Source organism: Neomonachus schauinslandi, chromosome 14, assembly GCF_002201575.2.
Source record: "Neomonachus schauinslandi chromosome 14, ASM220157v2, whole genome shotgun sequence".
Lineage (NCBI taxonomy): Eukaryota > Metazoa > Chordata > Mammalia > Carnivora > Phocidae > Neomonachus > Neomonachus schauinslandi.
Genome location: NC_058416.1, coordinates 75,754,380 through 75,778,895, shown reverse-complemented (window position 1 = coordinate 75,778,895; position 24,516 = coordinate 75,754,380). Strand labels below are relative to the sequence as shown.

Below are 24,516 nucleotides of genomic sequence, written 5' to 3'. Positions count from 1 at the left end.
TGGGACTAGGGAATCTTGTGGATCCCCAAACATCAAAACAAAAAATTTTGTTTTGAAAAGTTAACTGAAAATTTTGTTAGCTGAAAAGTTAACAAGAATAACCAAAAAAGGAAAAGAAAAAAAAAAACCCCAGAGAGGATCAGATAAAGCATTATACTTATATAAAGTATAAGAATACGAACACATTTTGATGGTTAAAAATCACTCTGTAACTTGAAAACAGAATATAATCACTCACCTTCTCCCTTAAATATAAAACTACGCCTCCCTCTTATCCAGCTCATGTTCTCAAATCCCAGCAATGTGATATCCACACGTAGTTTGGCACCACTTTTCCAAATGCGACAGACGTCATTCGGGCATATTCTAGAAACCAAGGGCACTAGAGAAGAGAAACGTACTACTGAGAAAAAACCTGAGGGCCAAGCAGAACACGCAGGCCCAGGAAATCAGGAGTGGGACTTTAATAAAAGAAGAGCAGTGGCATGACAGTGACCATCAGACAGAACTGGGCTTGGCTCCCACACTGAGGATCCAGGAAGTCACTTCTAAAAAATAAAAGTGGACCTTCTGTTCTATAGCTCTTTATAAAAGCGCAGGTGTATGTCTCGTCCAGAGAAAACTCTAAATGACTCTCCCAAGGATAGTCTTAATCCCAAAACTGAACCTCTCTCTGTGACCGTCGACCACCATCAGGGCTATGCAGCGTGTCCGTCTGGACTTCTCACTCACATCTGCTGCTCCCGCCGCGTGGCCATGGCCTGCCTGCCACACTGCCACATCCACCCTTCAAAATATGAGACCTAAAGCAGCTAAGATCTGTGGCTGCTTCACCTGCGTATATTGGCATTGGAAAAGAACTCGTAAGGTTTCCAGAAGAACCTGAAGTTCTCTTCTGTTACATACTTTTTACTTCATTTAAATGTTTCGTTACAAATATGACTTCTTGCCTGACAGAGAAGTCGGAGTGAAATGGCTGGGAACCTGGGAATTAAGAGCTGTCATTAACTGATCTACAAGAAATAAAATTGGAACATCTATGAAAATTACTGTCAGTCGATTTGCCTTACAGAAGATTTTAGAGAAATACATCCATTTTGTAAAATACCAAGCTATCCCGACATTTGTCTCATCTTCTTCCTTAAAATAACAAGTTTAAATGAAGCAAGTTGAACCACATAAGGAAATGAGGAATAAATTATGGTAAATCTACTTACTAAAATTTTAGCCCTTTAAAGTGATGTTTTAAAAAAAACTAATAATATGGACAGGTATCAGCTCTAAGTGACAAAAGGAGGAGACGAAATTGTCTATATATTCTCTTTACAGATGCTCGGGAGAAAAATCCCTATACACGGAGGAAAAAACTAGAAGGAAACTATCCAAAGCATTAACAGTAGTTGTGCTTAAGTGGGATTATAGGTGATTGTTTTTCCTTATTCTTTTCTATGCAATTCTTAGATTAAAAATATATATATATATTCAGTTTTCATAAAGGAAAAATAAACTTATAGTCAGGCTCAGTAAATTTGGAAACAAATAAATTACAAGCCCAGAGCCACTCACCCCAGCTGGTGAATTCCCATTTCATCTGCACATAGAAATCCGGAGCCTGAAGGACAAAGATTTAAAGTAAATGACCCTTAGCACTATTAACTGAACACAAACATGGTAAGGGTTAATGAGGTTTTAAAGGGGGAGGAGAAGGAAAGAACACAGAAAATAAGAAACATAAAATGCAAACCCATCAAAGTAAATGTTTATTTTATATGCAGGCTGTTATTTTATCTCGATATAAAATATGTCTAGACAGTTAATAAAGTTAACTGAGAGCAACAAGGTTAGAGAGGGATAAAATCAAATCTGATTTAGGACACAGTCTGGTTCCTAACAGTAGCAGAAAGATTAGCCTGGAAGATGGGCCTAGGCACCACCATGCAATGTGGGTAACAGGCTATTCTGAACAAAAAGAAAGGAACATCAATTCCATCTATTCTGTGGGGGAGCTCGACTGTAACAGGTTTTGTGTGCTGGAAGTGCTTCATATTTACCGGACCTCGAAACCAGAAGAGGCTGCCAGACATCACCTCCCCAGGAAGTTGATGTTCCCTCCAGTTAACAGACTTTTGCCCTTATTTTCCTCTTCAACTTTTAGAATTTGACTTTATAAAAGTTTACACCACCAGAGCAGCCCTGTTTAGGACGACTTTCCGACCTGCCCCAAATTCTTACAGAAGGTTCTTGGAGAGCTACTTAAGAAATCCAACAGTTACCATCCAATAAGAGAAATACTAGAAATTCCAGGTGTTGTTCTGTTCCCTGCCTCCCCCCACCCCCTGCCATGGCTTTCTCGTGGTTTTTACAGAAGCACAGGAAAGGAAGACCAAGAATCTACCCGAGAATAAAACCAGGATTCCAGTGATGGACAAAAGGCTCTCTAAGGGGCAGCAGATAAGAAAGGGGGGCTTGTTTTAAGGAGAAAATGTTGAAAGACAAAACGTCAGCAACAGCATCTGGTGCCACTGGGCACACAGGTCATTCATAGGCTGTGTCTAACTTCAAGTGGACAAGACAACCCAATGCAGTTTACTGCTATGGATCAATACAGGTAAAAAAAAGGAAATCCTTTACATGGGATTTTTTAAAGGAAGAATGACCCCACGTTAAGTCAGTTTGTTTTGCCAAGTGGGCAAATGTGTTTTCCTCCTCCAGTAAGTTAGATAAGAAAACAAGAAATCCACTTGATCTTTTGCACACACACAACACTGCTTAAAAGCAACGCATACAACTATTTCGTATTTCCTGGAAGGTTTCATGTAGTACATGAAAAATGAGTACCTCCAGGACTGATTTTGCTTGAGCGTCAGAGAAATACATTTTTTAAAAAGAGTGCTCAGATAATGAGCAGTGATTGTCTTACAGCAAAGTTGTTCCTTTTCTCAACAGAGCCGTTAATTTTTCTCAAGAAACATGTTGACGGAAGTGTAAAGTGGATTTTTCTAGCAAATATCTTTGGAGATATTTTGGGAAGCTCACTTATGTGCTTAAGAATAAATGACACGAAAATTGAAGCATGGTACTTTCTTGTCTCCTGCGGCCCTGAGAACATTGCACGATTGGCTCATAAGATGGTTCTTGCAGGTAACAGAGACTTTCTGGAGAATGGCAACCATCATGCAAAATAGTCCATGAGCCTACAAGTAAATTTTCTTTCATTTTTTTTTTTTTTATAGATTTTATTTATTTTTTGACAGAGAGAGAGACAGCGAGAGAGGGAACACAAGCAGGTGGAGTGGGAGAGGGAGAAGCAGGCTTCCCGTGGAGCAGGGAGCCCGATGCGGGGCTCGATCCCAGAACCCCGGGATCATGACCTGAGCCGAAGGCAGATGCTTAACGACTGAGCCACCCAGGCACCCCATAAGTAAATTTTCATAAAAATGACTCCAAGTGTCACAGAGTCCATACACTTTAATTCACAGATAGATAACTGTCTTCGCGGGCCCAAAGCCAATGGCTGTAAATAAACTAAGCCAATGGATTAGAAGTCACGAAATGCTAACGGCTAGAGTCAACACAAGTGGCAAGGAGAAGGTGCATACACACTTCGGAGCCTCAGCAGGCCCTGGAAATCTCTGTACAGTAACCAATGCTCATCACAATTTCCTCAAGATGACCTATGCTCAGGGGCACCTGGGTGGCTCAGTTGGGTAAGTGTCCGACTCTTGATTTCGGCTCAGGTCATGATCTCTGGGTCAGATTGAGCCCTGTCTCAGGCTTCACGCTGGGTGTGGAGCCTGCTGAAGATTCTCTCTCCCTCTGCCCCTCCCCCACCCCCCTGCCCTCACTTGCATGTGTGCACTGTCTCTCGAAAAAAAAAGATGACCTACAGGGGCGCCTGGGTGGCTCAGTTGGTTAAGCGACTGCCTTCAGCTCGGGTCATGATCCTGGAGTCCCGGGATCAAGTCCCACATCGGGGTCCCTGCTCAGCAGGGAGTCTGCTTCTCCCTCTGACCCTCTCCCCTCTCATGCTCGCTCTCTCTCAAATAAATAAATAAAAATCTTTAACCAAAAAAAAAAAAAAGACCTATGTTCAGAAGGCCACTGTTAAGAAAACAGGCACCTAGACAAATTGTTTGATGTCCATTTGTCTTAAGTTATAATTTTTAAGCAGCACTTAAAAGGATAGGTCTAGTGACACAGAAACGTAATCGGTGAAAGACCTCATACGTCTAATAGATAAGGAATAATGCTCTTTGGTACTAAACGTATTGTATTTACAATTCATTAAACTCTTAGGAAGGTACAAGTGGATGTCTAACCATGTCTCCAGCTATGTTGTCAGCATTTAACTCAAATTATGGCATTGCCACATTTTTATGGATACCTCGAGAATCTTCTGGAGCAGCTCAGGAACTCCTTCAAGGGCCATGGATGTGTTGTGGTAGTCCCGATGTTGAAGAACAGTGTACACCATCTCGGGGTCACCAGTGCTCACAGCCTCATGTAAAACTGGAAACCAAGGAGGTGAAACTTCATCACCCAGTAGTCTCAGACTCTGACAAACTCCTAAGCTAGTTTGAAAGGAGTCTGTAGATCAAAGGTCAACATTTTCTTCAAAGAGGGGGAGAAGCTACATCCCACCTTACTTTTATGACCATGACTGCTATCGCTAGCTCTTAACTGAGTGAAGAGAAAATACAGCGCTTGTAGCCTCTAGAGCAAACCAACTTCCATCCTCCCCCCACACCCGCTCTCTTACCACTGGTTCTGAAATCCTGACAGTGTCTTCAGAGAGCAGGCTTTACCTGTGTGATCACACAACCGTGGTTACATGTGGACCGGGCAGGTAGGGCTTGGGTGTATCTTTGCTCAGCCAACAGAATTACTCTGACCAACAGTTCATTGCTTGCAAGCAAGTGAAATGCCCGCATTTCACCGGAAAAGGCTACTTGTAGCCATAATTTCATTTTGATTTTGCCTATCCTGAGAGATTCACTGGAGTTACCATCACACTCCTCAGGAGGAATCTGACCTCCACACTCATATGTGGTGGAAGGGTTTGAACTGAGAGCTGCTTTCTGGATAGGAGTCGCCCTTCACTGAGGGCTTCTGGCCCAGGGCACAGTTCGGACCATTGTGCTGCAGGCCCGCATCTCCTCGCCCCGGCCCCTACTCCCAGGAGAGAAAGAGTCTTAAGATAAAGATAACCTGAGGACAATTATCATTGAGACTGGCCTTTATTCAGAAAGAGATACCGAAACAAAAGGCTTTCAGATATTTTAAAAGCATACTTGCCTGTCCATCCCTCACGATTTTCTTTTGTAACATCTGCTTTATGGCGCAGCAAGACTCTAGCAGATTCCAAATGTCCCAAAGAAACAGCAAGGTGCAGTAAGGTTCGACCTCGTGGGTCCAGGGCCTCCACATTCTGTGAGGTAAACACTGGCATTTGTAAGATTGTATATATTATATCAAAACATGGAAATGTGTGTGAGAGATCAAATTTAGTATAAAGTGGAAAATTACACATTAATTACAGCACTATATGGAAGAAAGAATGCTTGCGTGTGGGAGTGGTTGAAATATTAATTTGAGGGCTATAATAAAGATGATCGCTACTGAGTTCCTTTTTCTATAAAGTGAAGTGCCCAATAAGTTAACGTGGACTGTAGGCCTCAGATCATCAGGCACGTCTTATGCCCGCAACAGCCCTCAGATGAAGTCTAAATAGGGCTAGGGGCTTTCATGAATGCAACCACCCTGTGACGCCGAACATGGGGGATTTCTCAAGCGTATATCAGCACTCAGGTCTAGACCAGGAAGTGGAGGACTTTAAGCAAAACTGAAAGTACAGAAGGTCGTTTGGGTCAGAATAAAATCACATTCTCTAGCTGGGTTCCCCCCAGAACGCCACTCTCATTACTGTGTATGGAGTTCTGAGCACTGTGAAGAGGCAGCATCCACGGGTCCTGCAATGAGCGTGATCCACCAGACGTGGATGTGGACATGTTTCTAGGTAAATGTGAGAACAAACACATGCCACTATGGTCTGTTTCCCCTCGAAGGTTTTCTTCCCCATGCTGGGCAGAGCCATTTGGCTTTTACTCTTCATTCGAATCCCGGCCCTCCTTCCGCCACCTGCACTGGGTGGAGAGCCAAGTGGCAGTTTCTCTGGTGGTATGAGCCCAGTCTGAATGACCGAATGCTGCCTTCCAAAGAGGATTCTGAACGTTCTTCCAAGGACGCAAGAAACTACCATGGGACTTCTGGGATGTAAAACGTTTTAAGTGCTCAAATACTTCTCAGGAAATGTGCTTTTATCTTGATTTGAGATGCTAGTTGTTGTGCAGGCTTTAACTGCAGCCTCCAAAGATATCCAGAATGTTCCACTTACTGGCCACAGGGGAGAAAGGTAAGCAGAGCTGAATAGCTACTGCCCAACAGCTACTGAACCTCCCTGTTTTGCAAAGTGCATCATGGCTGGCATGCAGTGAAGACAGGAACTGTTCTCGAGGAACGACAGCAGTGGCCGAAGACATTCTGCTAAGTGAGCACATGTCCTCCTGGACCAATCCCAGGCCTCAGCGTTCTCTCCGGCGCTGGAATACCAACACATCTCCTGGAAAGGGGCCCACACCACCTCCCGGGATTCCCTGGCTTTCCCCAAGGGTATGGCTTTTGTCTCTCTCACCAGAGACACTGATGTTCTTCCAAAGGGCCGGATCCAAGTCTCGCATTTCCTAGCTTCCACCACCCTGGTCTCTAATCTGCAGTAAACCATTGTTTTTAAAACAGTAATCCAACTAAAGATTGAAGTTTAGCAAGAGAGTAATTAGCAAATTCATTGCCTCTTTACATATCTGTTATATAAACTTTTTTTTTTCTTTTTTTTATTTATTTATTTGTTTTTTTTTAATTTATTTTATTTTTTTTTTTAATTTTTTTTTTATTCTTATGTTAATCCCCATACATTACATCATTAGTTTTAGATGAAGTGTTCCATGATTCATTGTTTGTGCATAACACCCAGTGCTCCATGCAGAACGTGCCCTCCTCAGTACCCACCACCAGGCTAACCCATCCTCCCACCCCCCTCCCCTCTAGAACCCTGTTTGTTTTTCAGGGTCCCACGGTCCCCCAGGTTCCGTCTACCCTCCGATTTCCCCCGCTTCATTCTTCCCCTCCCGCTCCCTTCTTCTTCTTCTTTTTTTTTTTTTCTTAACATATATTGCATTATTTGTTTCAGAGGTACAGATCTGAGATTCAACAGTCTTGCAAAATTCACAGCGCTTACCAGAGCACATACCCTCCCCAGTGTCTATCACACAGTCACCCCATCCTTCCCACCCCACCCCCCATTCCAGCAACCCTCAGTTTGTTTCCTGAGATTAAGAATTCCTCATATCAGTGAGATCATATGATACATGTCTTTCTCTGTTTGACTTATTTCACTCAACATAATACCCTCCAGTTCCATCCACGTCGTTGCAAATGGCAAGATCTCATTCCTTTTGATGGCTGCATAATATTCCATTGTATATATATACCACATCTTCTTTATCCATTCATCTGTTGATGGACATCTTGGCTCTTTCCACAGTTTGGCTACTGTGGACATTGCTGCCATAAACATCGGGGTGCACGTACCCCTTCGGATCCCTACTTTTGTATCTTTGGGGTAAATACCCAGTAGTGCAATTGCTGGATCATATGGTAGCTCTATTTTCAACTTTTTGAGGAACCTCCATACAGTTTTCCAGAGTGGCTGCACCAGCTTGCATCCCCACCAACAGTGTAGGAGGGTTCCCCTTTCTCCGCATCCCCGCCAACATCTGTCATTTCCTGACTTGTTAATTTTAGCCATTCTGACAGGTGTGAGGTGGTATCTCATTGAGGTTTTGATTTGGATTTCCCTGATGCCGAGCGATATTGAGCACTTTTTCATGTTGGCCTGTTGGTCATTTGGATGTCTTCTTTGGAAAAATGTCTTTTCATGTCTTCTGCCCATTTCTTGATTGGATTCTTTGTTCTTTGGGTGTTGAGTTTGATGAGTTCTTTATAGATTTTGGATACTAGCCCTTTATCTGATATGTCATTTGCAAATATCTTCTCCCATTCTGTCGGTTGTCTTTTGGTTTTGTTGACTGTTTCCTTTGCTTTGCAAAAGCTTTTTATCTTGATGAAGTCCCAATAGTTCATTTTTGCCCTTGTCTCCCTTGCCTTTGGCGATGTTTCTAGGAAGAAGTTGCTTCGGCTGAGGTCAAAGAGGTTGCTGCCTGTGTTCTCCTTTAGGATTTGGATGGACTCCTGTCTCACATTGAGGTCTTTCAACCATTTGGAGTCTATTTTTGTGTGTGGTGTAAGGAAATGGTCCAGTTTCATTCTTCTGCATGTGGCTATCCAATTTTCCCAACACCATTTGTTGAAGAGACTGTCTTTGTTCCATTGGACATTCTTTCCTGCTTTGTCAAAGATGAGTTGACCATAGAGTTGAGGGTCCATTTCTGGGCTCTCTATTCTGTTCCATTGATCTATGTGTCTGTTTTTGTGCCAGTACCATGCTGTCTTGATGATGACAGCTTTGTACTAGAGCTGGAAGTCCGGAATTGTGATGCCGCCGGCTTTGCTTTTCTTTTTCAACATTCCTCTGGCTATGCGGGGTCTTTTCTGGTTCCATACAAATTTTAGGATTATTTGTTCCATTTCTTTGAAAAAAGTGGATGGTATTTTGATGGGGATTGCATTGAATGTGTAGATTGCTCTAGGTAGCTTTGACATCTTCACAATATTTGTTCTTCCAATCCATGAGCATGGAATGTTTTTCCATTTCTTTGTGTCTTCCTCAATTTCTTTCATGAGTATTTTATAGTTTTCTGAGTACAGATCCTTTGTCTCTTTGGTTAGATTTATTCCTAGGTATCTTATGGTTTTGGGTGCAATTGTAAATGGGATCGACTCCTTAATTTCTCTTTCTTCTGTCTTGTTGTTGGTGTATAGGAATGCCACTGACTTCTGTGCATTGATTTTATATCCTGCCACTTGACTGAATTCCTGTATGAGTTCTAGCAGTTTTGGGGTGGAGTCTTTTGGGTTTTCCACATAAAGTATCATATCATCTGCAAAGAGTGAGAGTTTGACTTCTTCCTTGCCAATTTGGATGCCTTTGATTTCTTTTTGTTGTCTGATTGCTGTGGCTAGGACTTCCAATACTATGTTGAATAGCAGTGGTGATAGTGGACATCCCTGCCGCGTTCCTGACCTTAGGGGGAAAGCTCTCAGGTTTTCCCCATTGAGAATGATATTCGCTGTAGGTTTTTCATAGATGGCTTTTATGATATTGAGGTATGTACCCTCTATGCCTATACTCTGAAGAGTTTTGATCAAGAAAGGATGCTGTACTTTGTCAAATGCTTTTTCTGCATCTATTGAGAGGATCATATGATTCTTGTTCTTTCTTTTGTTAATGTATTGTATCACATTGATTGATTTGCGGATGTTGAACCAACCTTGCAGCCCAGGGATAAATCCCACTTGGTCATGGTGAATAATCCTTTTAATGTACTGTTGGATCCTATTGGCTAGTATTTTGGTGAGAATTTTTGCATCCATGTTCATCAGGGATATTGGTCTGTAATTCTCCTTTTTGATGGGGTCTTTGTCTGGTTTTGGGATCAAGGTAATGCTGGCCTCATAAAATGAGTTGGGAAGTTTTCCTTCCATTTCTATTTTTTGGAACAGTTTCAGAAGAATAGGTATTAATTCTTCTTGAAATGTTTGGTAGAATTCCCCTGGGAAGCCATCTGGCCCTGGGCTTTTGTTTGTTGGGAGATTTTTGATGACTGCTTCAATTTCCTTAGTGGTTATAGGTCTGTTCAGGTTTTCTATTTCATCCTGGTTCAGTTTTGGTAGTTGGTACATCTCTAGGAATGCATCCATTTCTTCCAGGTTATTTAATTTGCTGGCATAGAGTTGCTCATAATATGTTCTTATAATTGTTTGTATTTCTTTGGTGTTGGTTGTGATCTCTCCTCTTTCATTCATGATTTTGTTGATGTGGGTCATTTCTCTTCTCTTTTTGATAAGTCTGGCCAGGGGTTTATCAATCTTGTTAATTCTTTCAAAGAACCAGCTCCTAGTTTCGTTGATCTGTTCTACTGTTCTTTTAGTTTCTATTTCATTGATTTCTGCTCTGATCTTGATTATTTCTCTTCTCCTGCTGGGTTTAGGCTTTATTTGCTGTTCTTTCTCCAGCTCCTTTAGGTGTAGGGTTAGGTTGTATACTTGAGACCTTTCTTGCTTCTTGAGAAAGGCTTGTATTGCTATATACTTTCCTCTTAGGACTGCCTTTGCTGCATCCCAAAGATTTTGAATAGTTGTGTTTTCATTTTCATTGGTTTCCATGTATTTTTTTAATTCTTCTTTAATTTCCTGGTTGACCCATTCGTTCTTTAATAGGATGCTCTTTAGCCTCCATGTATTTGAGTTCTTTCTGACTTTTGTCTTGTGATTGAGCTCTAGTTTCAAAGCATTGTGGTCTGAAAATAGGCAGGGAATGATTCCAATCTTTTGGTACCGGTTGAGACCTGATTTATGACCTAGGATGTGATCTATTCTGGAGAATGTTCCATGGGCACTAGAGAAGAATGTGTATTCCGTTGCTTTGGGGTGGAATGTTCTGAATATGTCTGTAAAGTCCATTTGGTCCAGTGTGTCATTTAAAGTCTTTATTTCCTTGTTGATCTTTTGCTTAGATGATCTGTCCATTTCAGTGAGGGGGGTGTTAAAGTCCCCCACTATTATTGTATTGTTGTCGATGTGTTTCTTTGCTTTTGTTATTAATTGGCTTATATAATTGGCTGCTCCCATGTTAGGGGCATAGATATTTACAATTGTTAGATCTTCTTGTTGGATAGATCCTTTAAGTATGATATAGTGTCCTTTCTCATCTCTTATTACAGTCTTTGGTTTAAAATCTAATTTGTCTGATACAAGGATTGCCACCCCAGCTTTCTTTTGGTGTCCATTAGCATGGTAAATGGTTTTCCACCCCCTCACTTTCAATCTGGGGCTGTCTTTGGGTCGAAAATGAGTCTCTTGCAGACAGCATATCGATGGGTCTTGTTTTTTAATCCAGTCTGATAGCCTGTGTCTTTTGATTGGGGCATTGAGCCCATTTACATTCAGGGTAACTATTGAAAGATAGGAATTTAGTGCCATTGTATTGCCTGTAAGGTGACTGTTACCGTATATTGTCTGTGTTCCTTTCTGGTCTATGTTGCTTTTGGGGTCTCTCTTTGCTTAGAGGACTCCTTTCAAGATTTCCTGTAGGGCTGGTTTTGTGTTTGCAAATTCCTTTAGTTTTTGTTTGTCCTGGAAGCTTTTTATCTCTCCTTCAATTTTCAATGACAGCCTAGCTGGATAGAGTATTCTTGGCTGCATATTTTTCTCGTTTAGTGCTCTGAATATATCCTGCCAGTCCTTTCTGGCCTGCCAGGTCTCTGTGGATAGGTCTGTTGCCAATCTAATGTTTCTACCCTTGTAGGTTACATATCTCTTCTCCCGAGCTGCTTTCAGGATTTTCTCTTTGTCTCTGAGACTCGTAAGTTTTACTATTAGATGTCGAGGTGTTGACCTATTTTTATTGATTTTGAGAGGGGTTCTCTGTGCTTCCTGGATTTTCATGCCTGTTTCCTTCCCCAAATTAGGGAAGTTCTCTGCTATAATTTGCTCCATTATACCTTCTGCCCCTCTCTCTCTTTCTTCTTCTTCTGGGATCCCAATTATTCTAATGTTGTTTCGTCTTATGGTATCGCTTATCTCTCGAATTCTGCCCTCGTGATCCAGTAGTTGTTTATCTCTCTTTTTCTCAGCTTCTTTATTTTCCATCATTTCATCTTCTATATTACTGATTCTCTCTTCTGCCTCATTTATTCTAGCAGTTAGCGCCCCCATTTTTGATTGCACCTCATTAATAGCCTTTTTGATTTCTACTTGGTTGGATTTTAGTTCTTTTACTTCTCCAGAAAGGGTTTCTCTAATAACTTCCATATTTTTTTCAAGCCCAGCTAGTATCTTTAAAGTGATGATTCTGAACTCTAGATCTGACATTGTACTAATGTCCGTATTGAGTAGGTCCCTGGCAGTCGGTACTACCTCTTGTTCTTTTTGTTGAGGTGATTTTTTCCGTCTTGTCATTTTGTGCAGAGGAGAATAGATTAATGAGAGAACAAAATGCTAGCAGAGTAACAACGTCCCCAGAAAATATACTCTAAACAAATCAGAAAAAACCTGAAGCAGTGGGAAAAGAAAGGGAAAGAGAGAAAAAAGAAAAAGAAAAAAAAGAAAAAGATAAAGATAAAAACAAAAACAAACAAAACAAAACAACAACAAAAAAACCAGAATGTGATCAAATATGATCAGTGCCACACACTAGATTTGGGGTGTATTTTGGTCTTTTAGAAGAAAGTGCCTCCCAAAATTTTAAAGAAAGAAAAACTTATATATGTACAAAAATAAGGGTTGATATGATGAAGGGATGGAATATGACTGTAAAGATGGAAATTATAAAAAATTTTATAAAAGGAATTGGTAAGAAGTTGTTTAAAAAAAGAAAGAAGAGGATTTAAAAAAGAAGAAAAAAAAGGGAGAGGATGTGATCAGGCAGGGGAACAGAAAACACCATATACTAGAGATTTAGGGTATATTTTGATCTGTTAGAAGAAACTATCTCAAAATTTTAAAGAGAGAACAACTTATATATATAAGCCAAAAATATGGGTAACTACTATGAAGGGATAGAATATGACTCTAAAAATGAAAAATAAAAATTTTTTTTTTTAAAAAAAGGGATTGATAAGATGTTGGTTGAAAAAGGGAAAAAGAAAAATTCAAAAAGAATAAAAAAAGAAAAAAAGACAGTTAAAAAAAAATTAACTTTGAAAGACTACAGAATCATGGTAAAAAAGCCATGAATTCTACGTGCAGTAGTCCCCTAGAGCTGGAGTTCTGCCGTTCTCATTGATGGGTAAACTTGGTCTTGGCTGGCTGTTCTCACTGATCTTCTGGGGGAGGGGCCTGTTGCCGCGGTTTCCAAATGTCTTTGCTGGAGGCAGAATTGCCCCGCCCTTGCCCCCTCCCAGCTAAGTAATCTGCTGGGGTTTGCTCTCCGGGGCTTTTGTTCCCTGCGAGCTTTCCGTACAGCTTTGGAGGCGGAGAGTGAAAATGGCGGCCTCCCAATCTCCGCCCCGGAGGAGCCGAGAACTCGGGGTCCCGCTTCTCAGTGAGCCCCCAGAGAAAAGCCGTCAGTCACTCCCGTCTCCCCGGTCTCCAGCCGCACTCCGTGCTCACCCGGCCTGTGACCGCGCGTCTCTATCTCTGGCACCCGACCCCGGGTGGAGTCTCCAAACCCAGCAGATCCCTGCGGCGCACTCACGCGCGGCTCCTCCCGGGGGAGGAAGGTGAGTCTCCCCGGATCTGCCGCTTGTTGGGTCCCTGCTGGAGGAGCAGTGGCCTGACTGTGCCGCGGATCACAGTTTATGGCAACCCCGAGCTGAGAGCCCGCGCCTGGGCTCCGCCTCTGCAGCCGGCTTCCCTGCTCCGATACCTGGGAGCTCTGCCACACTCAGGCACCCCCAGTCTTTCTGTGACCCGTGGGTCCTGAGACCACACTGTCCCGGAGGGTTCCACCCCCCGCTTAGCCACCAGAGTGACGTCCCTCGGCGGAGCAGACTTTTAAAAGTTCCGATTTTGTGCTCCGCAGCTCTATCACTTGCCAGAAGCGGCCGCCGGAGGCCCCTCCCCCGCCGTCTATCCTCCCGAATATCGCCTCGGATTCACTTCTCCGCACGTCCTACCTTCCAGAAAGTGGTCGCTTTTCTGATGAGAGAGTTGTTGCTCTTCTTTTCTTCGACCTCCTGTTGAGTTTGTAGGTGTTCAGAATGGTTTGATCCCTATCCAGCTGAATTCCTGAGAGGAGACGAAATCCAGGTCTCCTACTCCTCCGCCATCTTGCTCCGCCCCTGTATTTCTGTTATATAAACTGTTTCCTCACCTAACAGGTTCAGTTTACGGGAAAGGTGCTGGGTTTAGCACACCACCTGATACAGAGGAGATGTTTAACAATACTTGTCACACAAAAAGGGGAAATTCTATTTAATGCGATTCACACCCCAAAACAAAACATCTCAGACCAAGGACTGACACTCAAGCTCCTGGGCAACCACTAGAAATGGTGTGTAAAATCAAAGCCAAATACATTAAGTAGTTGATTAGTTTGGACCGCAGGGGAAAAAAGTACGTATGAGCCAGACAGCAGCCCATTTTGCAATGCCGACTGTAGCTCTTCAGTGCCTCCTGCACCTCTTTCTCATTTGAAAAGAGAGAACGGAGGAAAAATACTATACTATGGTGACTGGGATTAAAGACAGTGGATGATTAAAGTGGAAATTAGCAAAACAGAGAACAGCAAATCAAAACAGGAAAATCAACAAAACCAAAAATTTGTTCTTGGTAAGTATCAACAAAATTGATAAACTTTCAGCTAGATTGACCAAGAAAGAAAGAGAGAAGACTCCACTTACCAAAAGCGGGAATGAAAGAAGGGATATCACTACCAACTCTACAGAAATACAGAGTGTTTAAGAGGAATACTATGGGACGCCTGGGTGGCTCAGTTGGTTAAGCGTCTGCCTTCGGGTCAGGTCATAATCCCAAGGTCCTGGGATCAAGTCCCGCATCAGGCTCCCTGCTCTGCAGGGAGTCTGCTTCTCCCTCTGCCCCTCCTCCCACTTGTTCTCTCAATCTCTCTCTTTCTCTCTCAAATAAATAAAATCTTAAAAAAAAAAAAAAAAAGGAATACTGTGAACCGTATGCCAACAGAGTAGAGACTTAAATGAAAGGCACATATTCCTAGACAGACATAAACTAGCAAAACTGACTTAAGAAAGAACAGAAAATCTCAATAAATTTGTAACAAGAGATTGAATCAGTAATTTTTAAACTTTAAAAAATGCTCAGGCCCAGATGGCTTCACTGGTGAATTCTGCCAAACATTCAAAGAATTAATATCAATTCTTCACAAACTCTTCCAAAAATAAAAAAAATAGAAGATAAAGGAAAACTTCCCAACTTGTTTTATGAGCCCAGTATTATCCTGATAACAAACACATTACCAAAGAAAGAAAACCACAGACCAATACCTCTAATGAATATAGATGCAAAATCCTCAACAATATATTAGCAAAACAAATTTAGCAACACATAAAAAGGACTATTAAACACCAGGACCAAGTGAGATTTATCTCAAATGCAAAGGTGGTTTAACATTTGATAATTAATATAACACAGCATATTAATAGAATAAAATAAAATAACACATGATCATCTCAATAGATGTATGCTGTGGTCTAACTGTAGTCTACATTCTTATGTTGAAATCCTAACTTTCAAAGATGATGGTATTAGAAGTGGGGCCTTTGCGGGGGGCGGGGGGGTGCTTAGGTCATGAGTGTGGGGCCCTCATGAATGGAGTTAGTGTCTTAAAAAAAGAGGCCCCAGAGAGCTTGCTAGACCCACTTTCACCCTGTGAGGACACAGCTGGAAAGCTCCTGCTATGAGCCAGGAAGAGAGCCCTCTCCAGCCACCACACTAAATCTGCCAGCACCATTATCTTGGATTTAGAGCCTCCTGAACTTTAAGAAATAAATTTCTATTGTTTATAAACTACCCAGTCTATGGTATTTTGTTACAGAGGCCCAAACAAGGCTACGACAATGGAGAAAAAGCATTTGACAAAATCCAACACCCCTTCATGATATAAAATAACAATAAAAAAAAAAGGAAACACTCAACAAACTAGAAATAGAAGGGAATTTCCTCAAAGAGCACCCAATTATGAACACTCACAGCTAATATTATCTTAATGGTGAAAGACTGGATGCCTTCCCCCTAAGATAAGGAACAAGACAAGGATGTTTTCTTCTGTCTCTTCTATTCAGTACTGTACTAGACGTTCTAACCAGGGCAATACAGCAAGAAAAAGAAAGAAAAGGCATCCAGATTAGAAAGGAAGAAGTAAATCTCTATTCACAGATGACATGATCTTATATATAGAAAATCCTAAGGTATCCACTAAAGGGTTAGAACTAACAAAGGAGTTCAGCAAGATTGGAAGATACAAGATCAATACATAAAAATCAATTATATTTCTCAGAGAACAAACTGGTTGTTGCCAGAGGGGAGGTGAGTGGAGAGATGGGTGAAATAGATAAAGAGGACTAAGATATACAAAATTCCAGTTATAAAATAAGTAAGGCACAAAGATTTTGAAAAGTACAGCATATGGAATATAGTCAATAATATTGTAATAACGTTGTTTGGTGACAGATGGTGACTACACTTATTGTGGTGAGCACTGAAAATGTATAGGACTGTTGAATCAATATGTTGTACACCTGAAATTAATACAACATTGTATGTTAATTATACTTCAGTTTTAAAAAATGAAACAAAATCAATTGTCTCTCTATACACTAACAACTGAAAATGAAATTATGAAAACAATTCTATTTACAATAGCATCAAAAAGAATGAAACATTTAGGAATAAATAACAAAAGTACAAAACATAAACTCTGAAAACTGTAAAGCATTGTTGAAAGAAATTAAGACCTAAATAAATGGAAAAACATCACATGTTCATGGTTCAGAAGACTTAATACTTAAGATGTCAGTACTCCCCAAACTGAGGGCACCTGGGTGGCTCAGTTGGTTAGGCATCTGCTTTTGGCTTAGGTCATGATCCCAGGGCCCTGGGATCGAGTCCCACATCGGGCTCCCTGCTCAGCGGGGAGTTTGCATCTCCCTCTCCCTCTAACCCTCCCCTTTCTCTCAAATAAATAAATAAAATCTTAAAACAAAATATTCCCCAAACTGAGCTACAGAGTCAACGCAATACCTATCAAAATTCCAGCTGGCTTTTTGTAGAGATTGACTAGCTGATCCTAAAATTCTTCAGGAAGTGCAAGGAGACCAGCATAGCCAAAACCATCTTGAAAAGAGCAGTTTGAAGATTCACAATTACCAATTTCAAAACTTAACTATGTATAAAGCTACAGCAATCAAGACAGTACGGTACTGCCATAAAGATAGAATCAATAGAATACAACTTAGGGGCGCCTGGGTAGTTCAGTAGTTGAGTGTCTGCCTTCAGCTCGGGTCATGATCCCGGGGTCTTGGGGCTGAGCCCCGCATCGGGCTCCCTGCTCAGCGGGAAGCCTGCTTCTCCCTCTCCCACACCCCCTGCTTGTGTTCCCTCTCTCACTGTCTCTCTCTGTGTCAAATAAATAAATAAAATCTTTAAAAAAAAATAAAAATAATCTTTTCAGCAAGTGGTGCTTGAACAATTGGATATCCACATGCAAAAGAATGAAGTTTTATATATATGATACATGAAAATTAGCTCTAAATTGATCATAAACTGAAATGGAAGAACTGAAACAATAAAACTCTTAGAAGAAAACAGAGTTCATCTTTGTGACCTTGGGTTGGGCAAAACCTTCTTAGATACAACACCAAAAACATAAGAGACAAAAGAAAATACAGATAAATTGCACTTCATCAGAATTGAAAATTTTTGTACTTCACATGATACCATGAAGTAAAAAGACATCCCACAGAAGGGGAAAATATATTTGCAAGTCATTTATCTGATAAGGGGCTAGTTAGTATCCAGAATATATGAAGAACTTGAACTTCTCAAGAATAAAAAGACAACCCAATTTTTAAATGGGCAAAGGATTTGGAATAGACATTTCTTCAAAGACGATATGCCAGTGCCAAGGAGTACACTAAAAGAGGCTCAATTTCACTCATCACTAGGGAAATGTCAGTCAAAACCACAATGAGATACCACTTCACACCCACTAGGATGACTACAATCAAAAAGAATGACAAGTGTGGACAAGGATGTGGAGAAATGGAACCCTCACACACGGCTGGTGGGAATGTAAAATGGTGCAGCCAATTTGAAAAACGGTTGGCAGGGCCTCGAAAAGTCAAACATAGAGTGACCATATGACCCAGCAATTCCTCTCATGGGTATTTACCCAAGAGAAATAAAAACATACACCCATATGAAAACTTGTACATGAATATGCATACAGCATTATCCATATAACCAAAAAGTGCGGGGGGCGGGGGAGACAAATATCCATCAACTGGTAAATGGATAAACAAAATGAGGTACACCCAGACAGGGGAATACTATTTGGCCATAAAAAGGAATGAAGGACTGATACGTGCCACAGTGTGGATGGCCCTCACAAACATGGTAAGTAAAAGAAGCCAGACACAAAAGGCCACATATCATAGGATTCCATTTATAGGAAATGTCCAGAATAGGCAAATCTAGAGAGACAGCAAGTAGATTAGCGGTCGCCTGAAGGTTTCTTTCTGGGGAGATGAAAATGTCTGGAATTTGATCGTGGTGACGGTTGCACAATTCAGTGAAGACGCTAAAAACCACTGAGTGATATACTTTAATGGGTGAATTCTATAATTAGTGAATTATAGCTCAATAAAGATGTTTGAAAAAACCTATGTATGTATGTGCTTTATGTAATACATAAAACGAATCTATCACCTATATACTGTTTGATGAGTTGTTTAATTTCTCCAGAGCTTCAGTTTGCTCCCTTGTAAACTGGGAATAAAAAACACCGACCGACAGAGTTCTAACAAGAGTAAAGGCATAATACTAACCCTGTTAAGAAGCACTAAGAAGAAATAGCTCTTATTATCATACACCCACATATAAGCGGTCAGTTTCTTCCTAAAAGGGATCTGTTCAGATTTCATTACAGTTTATAGTGGGGCTTAGGGTCTCTAACCAATGACATTAGCTCAGTGAGCAAGAGCGTTCAGAATTAAACTGGAATTCACATTGGAAGCTGATCATTTCAGTTTTCCCTTTATGTTTCTTCAGTCATGAACTATACCAAATTAAAAACACCCACCCCTTCAACTATGATAGTGCCCCCAAAGAAAAAAAGCAGTGAGATTTCTGCACGTCCCCATCCTAATTGCTAATTTAAGCCCACTGACTTTGCTTGCTCAAAGACTTGTTTTCATCCTGCTGCCCTCCCGAGGCAGTAAAAGGCCAAGCTTTGAGTGCAGGCCGCAGAGCCAGACAACAGGCCCACGTCCAGGCCCCTGACTAACCTCAGGTGCATTAACCAACCCTTCTGTGCCTCCAAACCCAACACAATGTAAGTGCTTCATCAGCCATCACTGTTACCTCTGGCGGTGGGGGTGGGGTGGGGGCTCCAGCAAGAGGCTGCTAACTGGCCTTCCATTCTCTCCAGAAGTCCACCCTCATTCCTGTGCATCTCAGGCTGCTCTGGTCCTCTGCAGCTGTGGCCCAAACTGACCACCACCCCCCCCAGCCCCTGCCAAGTCAGGCGGGAAATGGTATCCATAGGCATAGTTCCCTCAAGCGAGCCTGAGCCCCTGAGGGCCAAGAGGGAGGACGTGAGAGCAGGCTCTAGCTCTTCATCTTGGATGCTTGGCCCCTGGCTCCTAGAAGGCCTCCAGCCAACAGGCACCAACCTGAATGTGTGCCCAGTGCCCCACTTGGCCTGCTGCAGACTGGGGCGACAACCCCAGGATAGCTCCCCGTCAAGCTCTGAGGACTGCTGCCGCCTAGAACGTCCTCTTCCTCTTGCCCTGATGGTATACTTTCACCTGCTGGCTTCCTCACTGGGGCCTGGCCCTCGAGTCAGGCCTCATCTGCCACCCTCCACCCTACTCGGTCCTGGGTTCCCCCCATCTAAGGTGCACTGACTGACCTTTGCATATGTCCCCTTAAGTGTTCACTCATTCTCCCAGCATCCATAAGAAGGCCAGGGATGTTTAATAGACCTCTCTAGCTAAATGACAAACAACATAACCGTGACACAAATCATTTCCACTGCACTGACTTCAGGGCCCCACTGAATATTAAGGACAGTAGAGCTAATGCGTTAAGAAGCACTTAATAAAGTGCCTCTGCTGAGCCAACATGGAAAGCTCGAAACAAATGCAGAGCTGGCAAACTCCATACTCCAGCTCTCAGCAAGACCTTGGGGTGGGGGCTGACTCATGCACACTCGGAAACGCGCCTACCCTCTTCATCTGGATAAACTTGATTCCTTCTGTGCTGTTGTTCCTAGAACAAAATACAATCCTTACAGCTACTGGTGTGCCTGCTTCGAGTCTCACTCGTGGGATGGGAGGAAGGAACGAACAGAGAGCAGAAGCTCACTGGCAAACAAAACACTAAGTGAAACAGCTGGTTGTATTGCTGGAGTGGTAGGAATTTTTTGTTTTTAACTATGCAGCCAATACACGTTCCTTGCAGAAAAACTGGGGCATACATAAAAGAAACTGAATGCCCAGGAAGATTATCATAATCACAGCAGCAACGATGATAAATGGGATTACTCTCACTTACTATGTGCCGCGCTTCCACATCTGTTCTCTGCCTTATTCTCCACGATTCTGAACTGGAGGGACTCTTACGGAAAGAAGCAGAATGCAAGGGTTAAGAATACAGCATTAGGACAGAGTCCGGACGTTCTGGGTTCACACCCTGGTTCAGCCACAGGCTAAGCAGGCAACTGAGCCTCTCCACCTTATCTGGTTTCCTTATCTGTAAAATGGGAATCATGAAAGCATTCACTCCAGGGCAGTGTGAGAATTAAATCTAAAATTGCACAGAAAGCATTTCAGCACAATGCCTGACAAATGGGTAGGCTTTCAGTGCTACTCTCCCTATTTTTACAGATGATAAAACAATTCAGCAAGAGTAAATAACTTGCCCAAGCTCACAACGTTATCCGTATTAGTACTGGCCATTAACCCAACTGCCTCCAAGTCACAGAAGTCCGTAGTTGTTTCATAATCAAGAGAATCTTGACAAATATGAAAGCAACAAAATATTTCCTGCCACATATTTTAATGATATCAATGAATAACTTCTTAACCCTGAACCAGTTACATAATTTGCAGGGCGCAGTAAAAAATGAAAATGCAAGGCTCCTTGTTCGAAAAAAAATAATTAAGAATTTCAAGACGGTGGGGGCGCCTGGGTGGCTCAGTTGGTTAAGGCTCCAACTCTTTTTTTTTTTTTTTTTTTTAAGATTTTCTTTATTTATTTGAGAGAGAGAATGAGAGAGAGAGCATGAGAGGGGTGAGGGTCAGAGGGAGAAGCAGACTCCCTGCTGAGCAGGGAGCCCGATGCGGGACTCGATCCAGGGACTCCAGGATCATGACCTGAGCCGAAGGCAGTCGCTTAACCAACTGAAGGCTCCAACTCCTGATTTCAGCTCAGGTCAGATCTCAGGGTTGTGAGATCGAGTCAGGCTCCATGCTCAGCAGGGAGTCTGCTCAAGATTCTCTCTCTCTCCCCCTCCGCCCCCCTCCCACGCTGTCTTGCTCTCACTCTCTTTCTCTCAAATAAATAATCTTAAAAAAAAAAAGAAAGAATTTCAAGATGGTGACAGCAGAGCATTATACCAAGCATACCCCTTCTGAGTACAGGTAGCACGCCCTTGAAGCCAGCCCCACCTCTACCCCTTCAATGGCCAAGTTTCAGGATTGAGATTAGATTATGTGGTCAGGACAGTCAAGCTTTCACGGTAAAGATGTTCTTTATGAATCGGCTTCAACTACCGAGTCCTCAGAGAGGACTGGTATATTATGAAATGATCTACGGGGATAAACAATAACAAAGTCAAAACCAAATAATTAGCAAGTATGAATATCCTTCCTTTGACCCCCCGCCTTGACAGTAAGGGGGGGGGGGAAGGATCTAATTTACTCCAGGAAAATCTGCTGCAGAATTATAATTCTCTGATCATGAATGTCCTTAACATTTTTCGAGGTAAGAGGCACAGAGAACTTTCAATGAATTACAGCCTACAGGAAAAGGAGAGAATTCAACTATGCCACATTTTAGATGGTAAACCCAAGACCGTGTTCTTATCAAACAAGTTTTTCTCCAAAGAAAAACTGCACTTCATTCAAGCTCTTTTCTTCACCTCCAATGAATAGAAAGCCTGCTGTTTTCAGAAATCAGTATTGAAAGAGTATGTGGCTTAATGATGGCGCTGAACTTCTCTATCAAAAGGGAGTTTAGTTCTGTGACTTTCTTTGTACTTTATCTTGGTATTTCACAAGAAGCTGGGGCAGCACCGATACTGAGGAAGTGCAGATGCACAACACAGCAGGATTGTCTGGTCGTTTTTCAAGTGTCCAAGATGAGAACACTGAGAGCTGAGAGCAAAACGATGGAGGATTCCCTCTGCACCACATCTAGTAACAGAAAGGGAATGAAATCACCAGGTATACTGGGACACCTAATGGTGAATCATCATCTACTCTGGGGGCGTGATCTAATTAAGACCAATGACTCTCACAATAAAAGTTTATTCTGAGGACAGAGGATTTAAATGAAAAAAGAGCAACTCTTGACTTCCAGCAAGTGCTCAACAGATTTTTAAAAAATATAGCAAGGTACAAGAACACACTCACTTAGTAAGCATTCACCAAACGGGGTGATGCTGACCTTGCTCAATTTTTGCCAACCAAAAGTGCTCCTTTTTCTCTAAAATTTCTTGACAATTATAGCATCGATTTTGAGCCATTCAAAAATAAGGATTTCAAAGTCAACAAGAATTACACCAAATAATTACAAATCCTTATGCTAACTGCTAAGTATATTAGCTTGTAAGTTGAGGGCACAAGCAGGGTTTCCTCAAGCATAACGCTACTGACATTTTGGACCAGATAATTCTCAGTTGTGGAGAGCTGTCTTGTGCACTGTAGGATGGTGAGCAGCATCCCTGGCCTCTACCGCTAAGATCCCAGTAGCACCCATTCCCCACCGGTAAGGACCAAAACTGTCCTTGTCTCCACGCATTACCATTGCGGATGGGGAGGTGTGTGTCAAAAACCACCTCCAACTGAGAACCACTGCTTTAAAGAGATAGCAATAAATAAAAGACAAGGAATCAAAGCATTTGAGGATAGGAAGGGATTTTAAGGATCCTGTGCACCCGTGACTCTCAAACTTTGGTATGTATCAGCCTCCCTGGGCCAGAATGGGAAAAATGCCTTGCCCAAGGTCACAGGGCGAGTTAGAACCTGGACTCCAAACCCAACCAAGTCCTTCCTTACAAAAAGGGTGGGTGGGGTGAGCGGTGTGTGCTGTTCTCACCTCTTTGGGAGAGGCAGTAGAGCCAAACTGGTTAAAACAGTGCACTCCGGAGCCAGCCGGCCATAGTTAAAGTCCCGACTTGGTATTTATCAGGGGGGCGACCTTGCGCAAGGCACATAACCTCTGAGAGCCTCAGTTTCCTTCTCTGGCCAATGTAATAATAACAGTGCCTATCTCCTAGGATTGTTGGAAAGGCAAAAAGATAATAATGTTCATAAAGCGCTTGGCACAGGGCCTGGCACCCAGTAAGCACTCCGATACATGTCCTCTTATTATTACTGTTCCACGGCTGCAGAACTGAAGGGGTCTGCGGGGCCCCGAAGGCAGAAGGTTGGAGATGGGCTCAGGGAAACAAACCGACCTCCCGATCCGCACTCCCCCCCGCGCCCCTCGCCGCCGGCGGACCCCCGCCCCGCCCCTCACCTGGCCCCGCAGCTCCTTCTCCAGCTGCCGGTAGTCGTTGTTCCACACCAGGAGGTGCAAGGGGAAGTGGCCGCTGTTGTCGCGGGCCGAGGACATGGCGAAAAGGCCGCAGTCGGGCCCTCACCGCCCGCTTGCCAAGCCTCAGCCCCGGCGGGGTCTCCGGCGCCCGCCCGCCCGGCGGCCGGCGCAAGAGAGAGAGAGAGAGAGTGAGAGAGGGGCGCGGTACACGGCGGGGCGGCCTACGGACCGGGTGCGGGGCGCGCGGGAGGTCGGGGGTCGCGGGCCGGGTCCGGGACGGGGTCGGCCGTGCCCACCCCGCACCCCGCCGCGCTCCCGCCCGCGCTGACAGCTCCCGAACCGACTTCTGCGGGCCGAACTGCCCCAAACCGGGAAGTGCGCGGGGCGAACCACCGTGCACGCCGCGGCGGGGGGAGACGAGGCCAGCCACGCGGCCCGGAGTCTGCCCGATCGCACCCACCCCCAGCTACACACCCGGAAACACAGTGCAGTCCCCAAACAGAGCTAACATTCTCTCCCTTAGCTCAGGATCTGGACACGGAAAACTCGGCCTATCCGTCACCAGCCCCTTCCCCCCTGCTCCAGCGATTTCACATGGTTCAGTCCACAACTGGGCCTCTTCCATCCGCTCTGAGTTCAGGGGGTGGCCGCTGGGGCCTGGACCAAACCATTCCAGTTACTGACTCCCTTGCAGCCTTTTTGGAATTGGGCAGTGCTTCCATGATTGGCCAGAAGCCATTTTGGAAGTGGGCAACACCGAACAATTTTAAAGAGGGAATATTAAAAACTCTGGAGAAGTGGCACTAAAGGTTTGCATAACGA

The 24,516-nt window shown here is 43.1% G+C and overlaps 1 protein-coding gene across 3 annotated transcripts in view; it reads right to left on the bottom strand.

The window, feature by feature from the left end:
* ANKRD13A (ankyrin repeat domain 13A) overlaps window positions 1-24,037 on the bottom strand; it is a 40,066-nt gene extending 16,029 nt beyond the window's left edge. For 2 of the 3 annotated variants that reach the window (XM_021703447.1, XM_021703448.1), the window contains exons 1-5: window positions 23,677-24,037; window positions 5,296-5,428; window positions 4,385-4,509; window positions 1,567-1,612; window positions 239-382 (exon numbers count right to left, since the gene is read on the bottom strand). In XM_021703447.1, coding sequence (XP_021559122.1) covers window positions 239-382; window positions 1,567-1,612; window positions 4,385-4,509; window positions 5,296-5,428; window positions 23,677-23,772 — 544 coding nt within the window. In that variant the 5' untranslated portion in view covers window positions 23,773-24,037. Of the gene's footprint in view, window positions 1-238; window positions 383-1,566; window positions 1,613-4,384; window positions 4,510-5,295; window positions 5,429-13,853; window positions 13,872-23,676 lie in introns of those variants that run through there. The other variant, XM_021703449.1, reaches the window with a different exon arrangement.
* Between the last annotated feature and the right edge of the window lie 479 nt (window positions 24,038-24,516).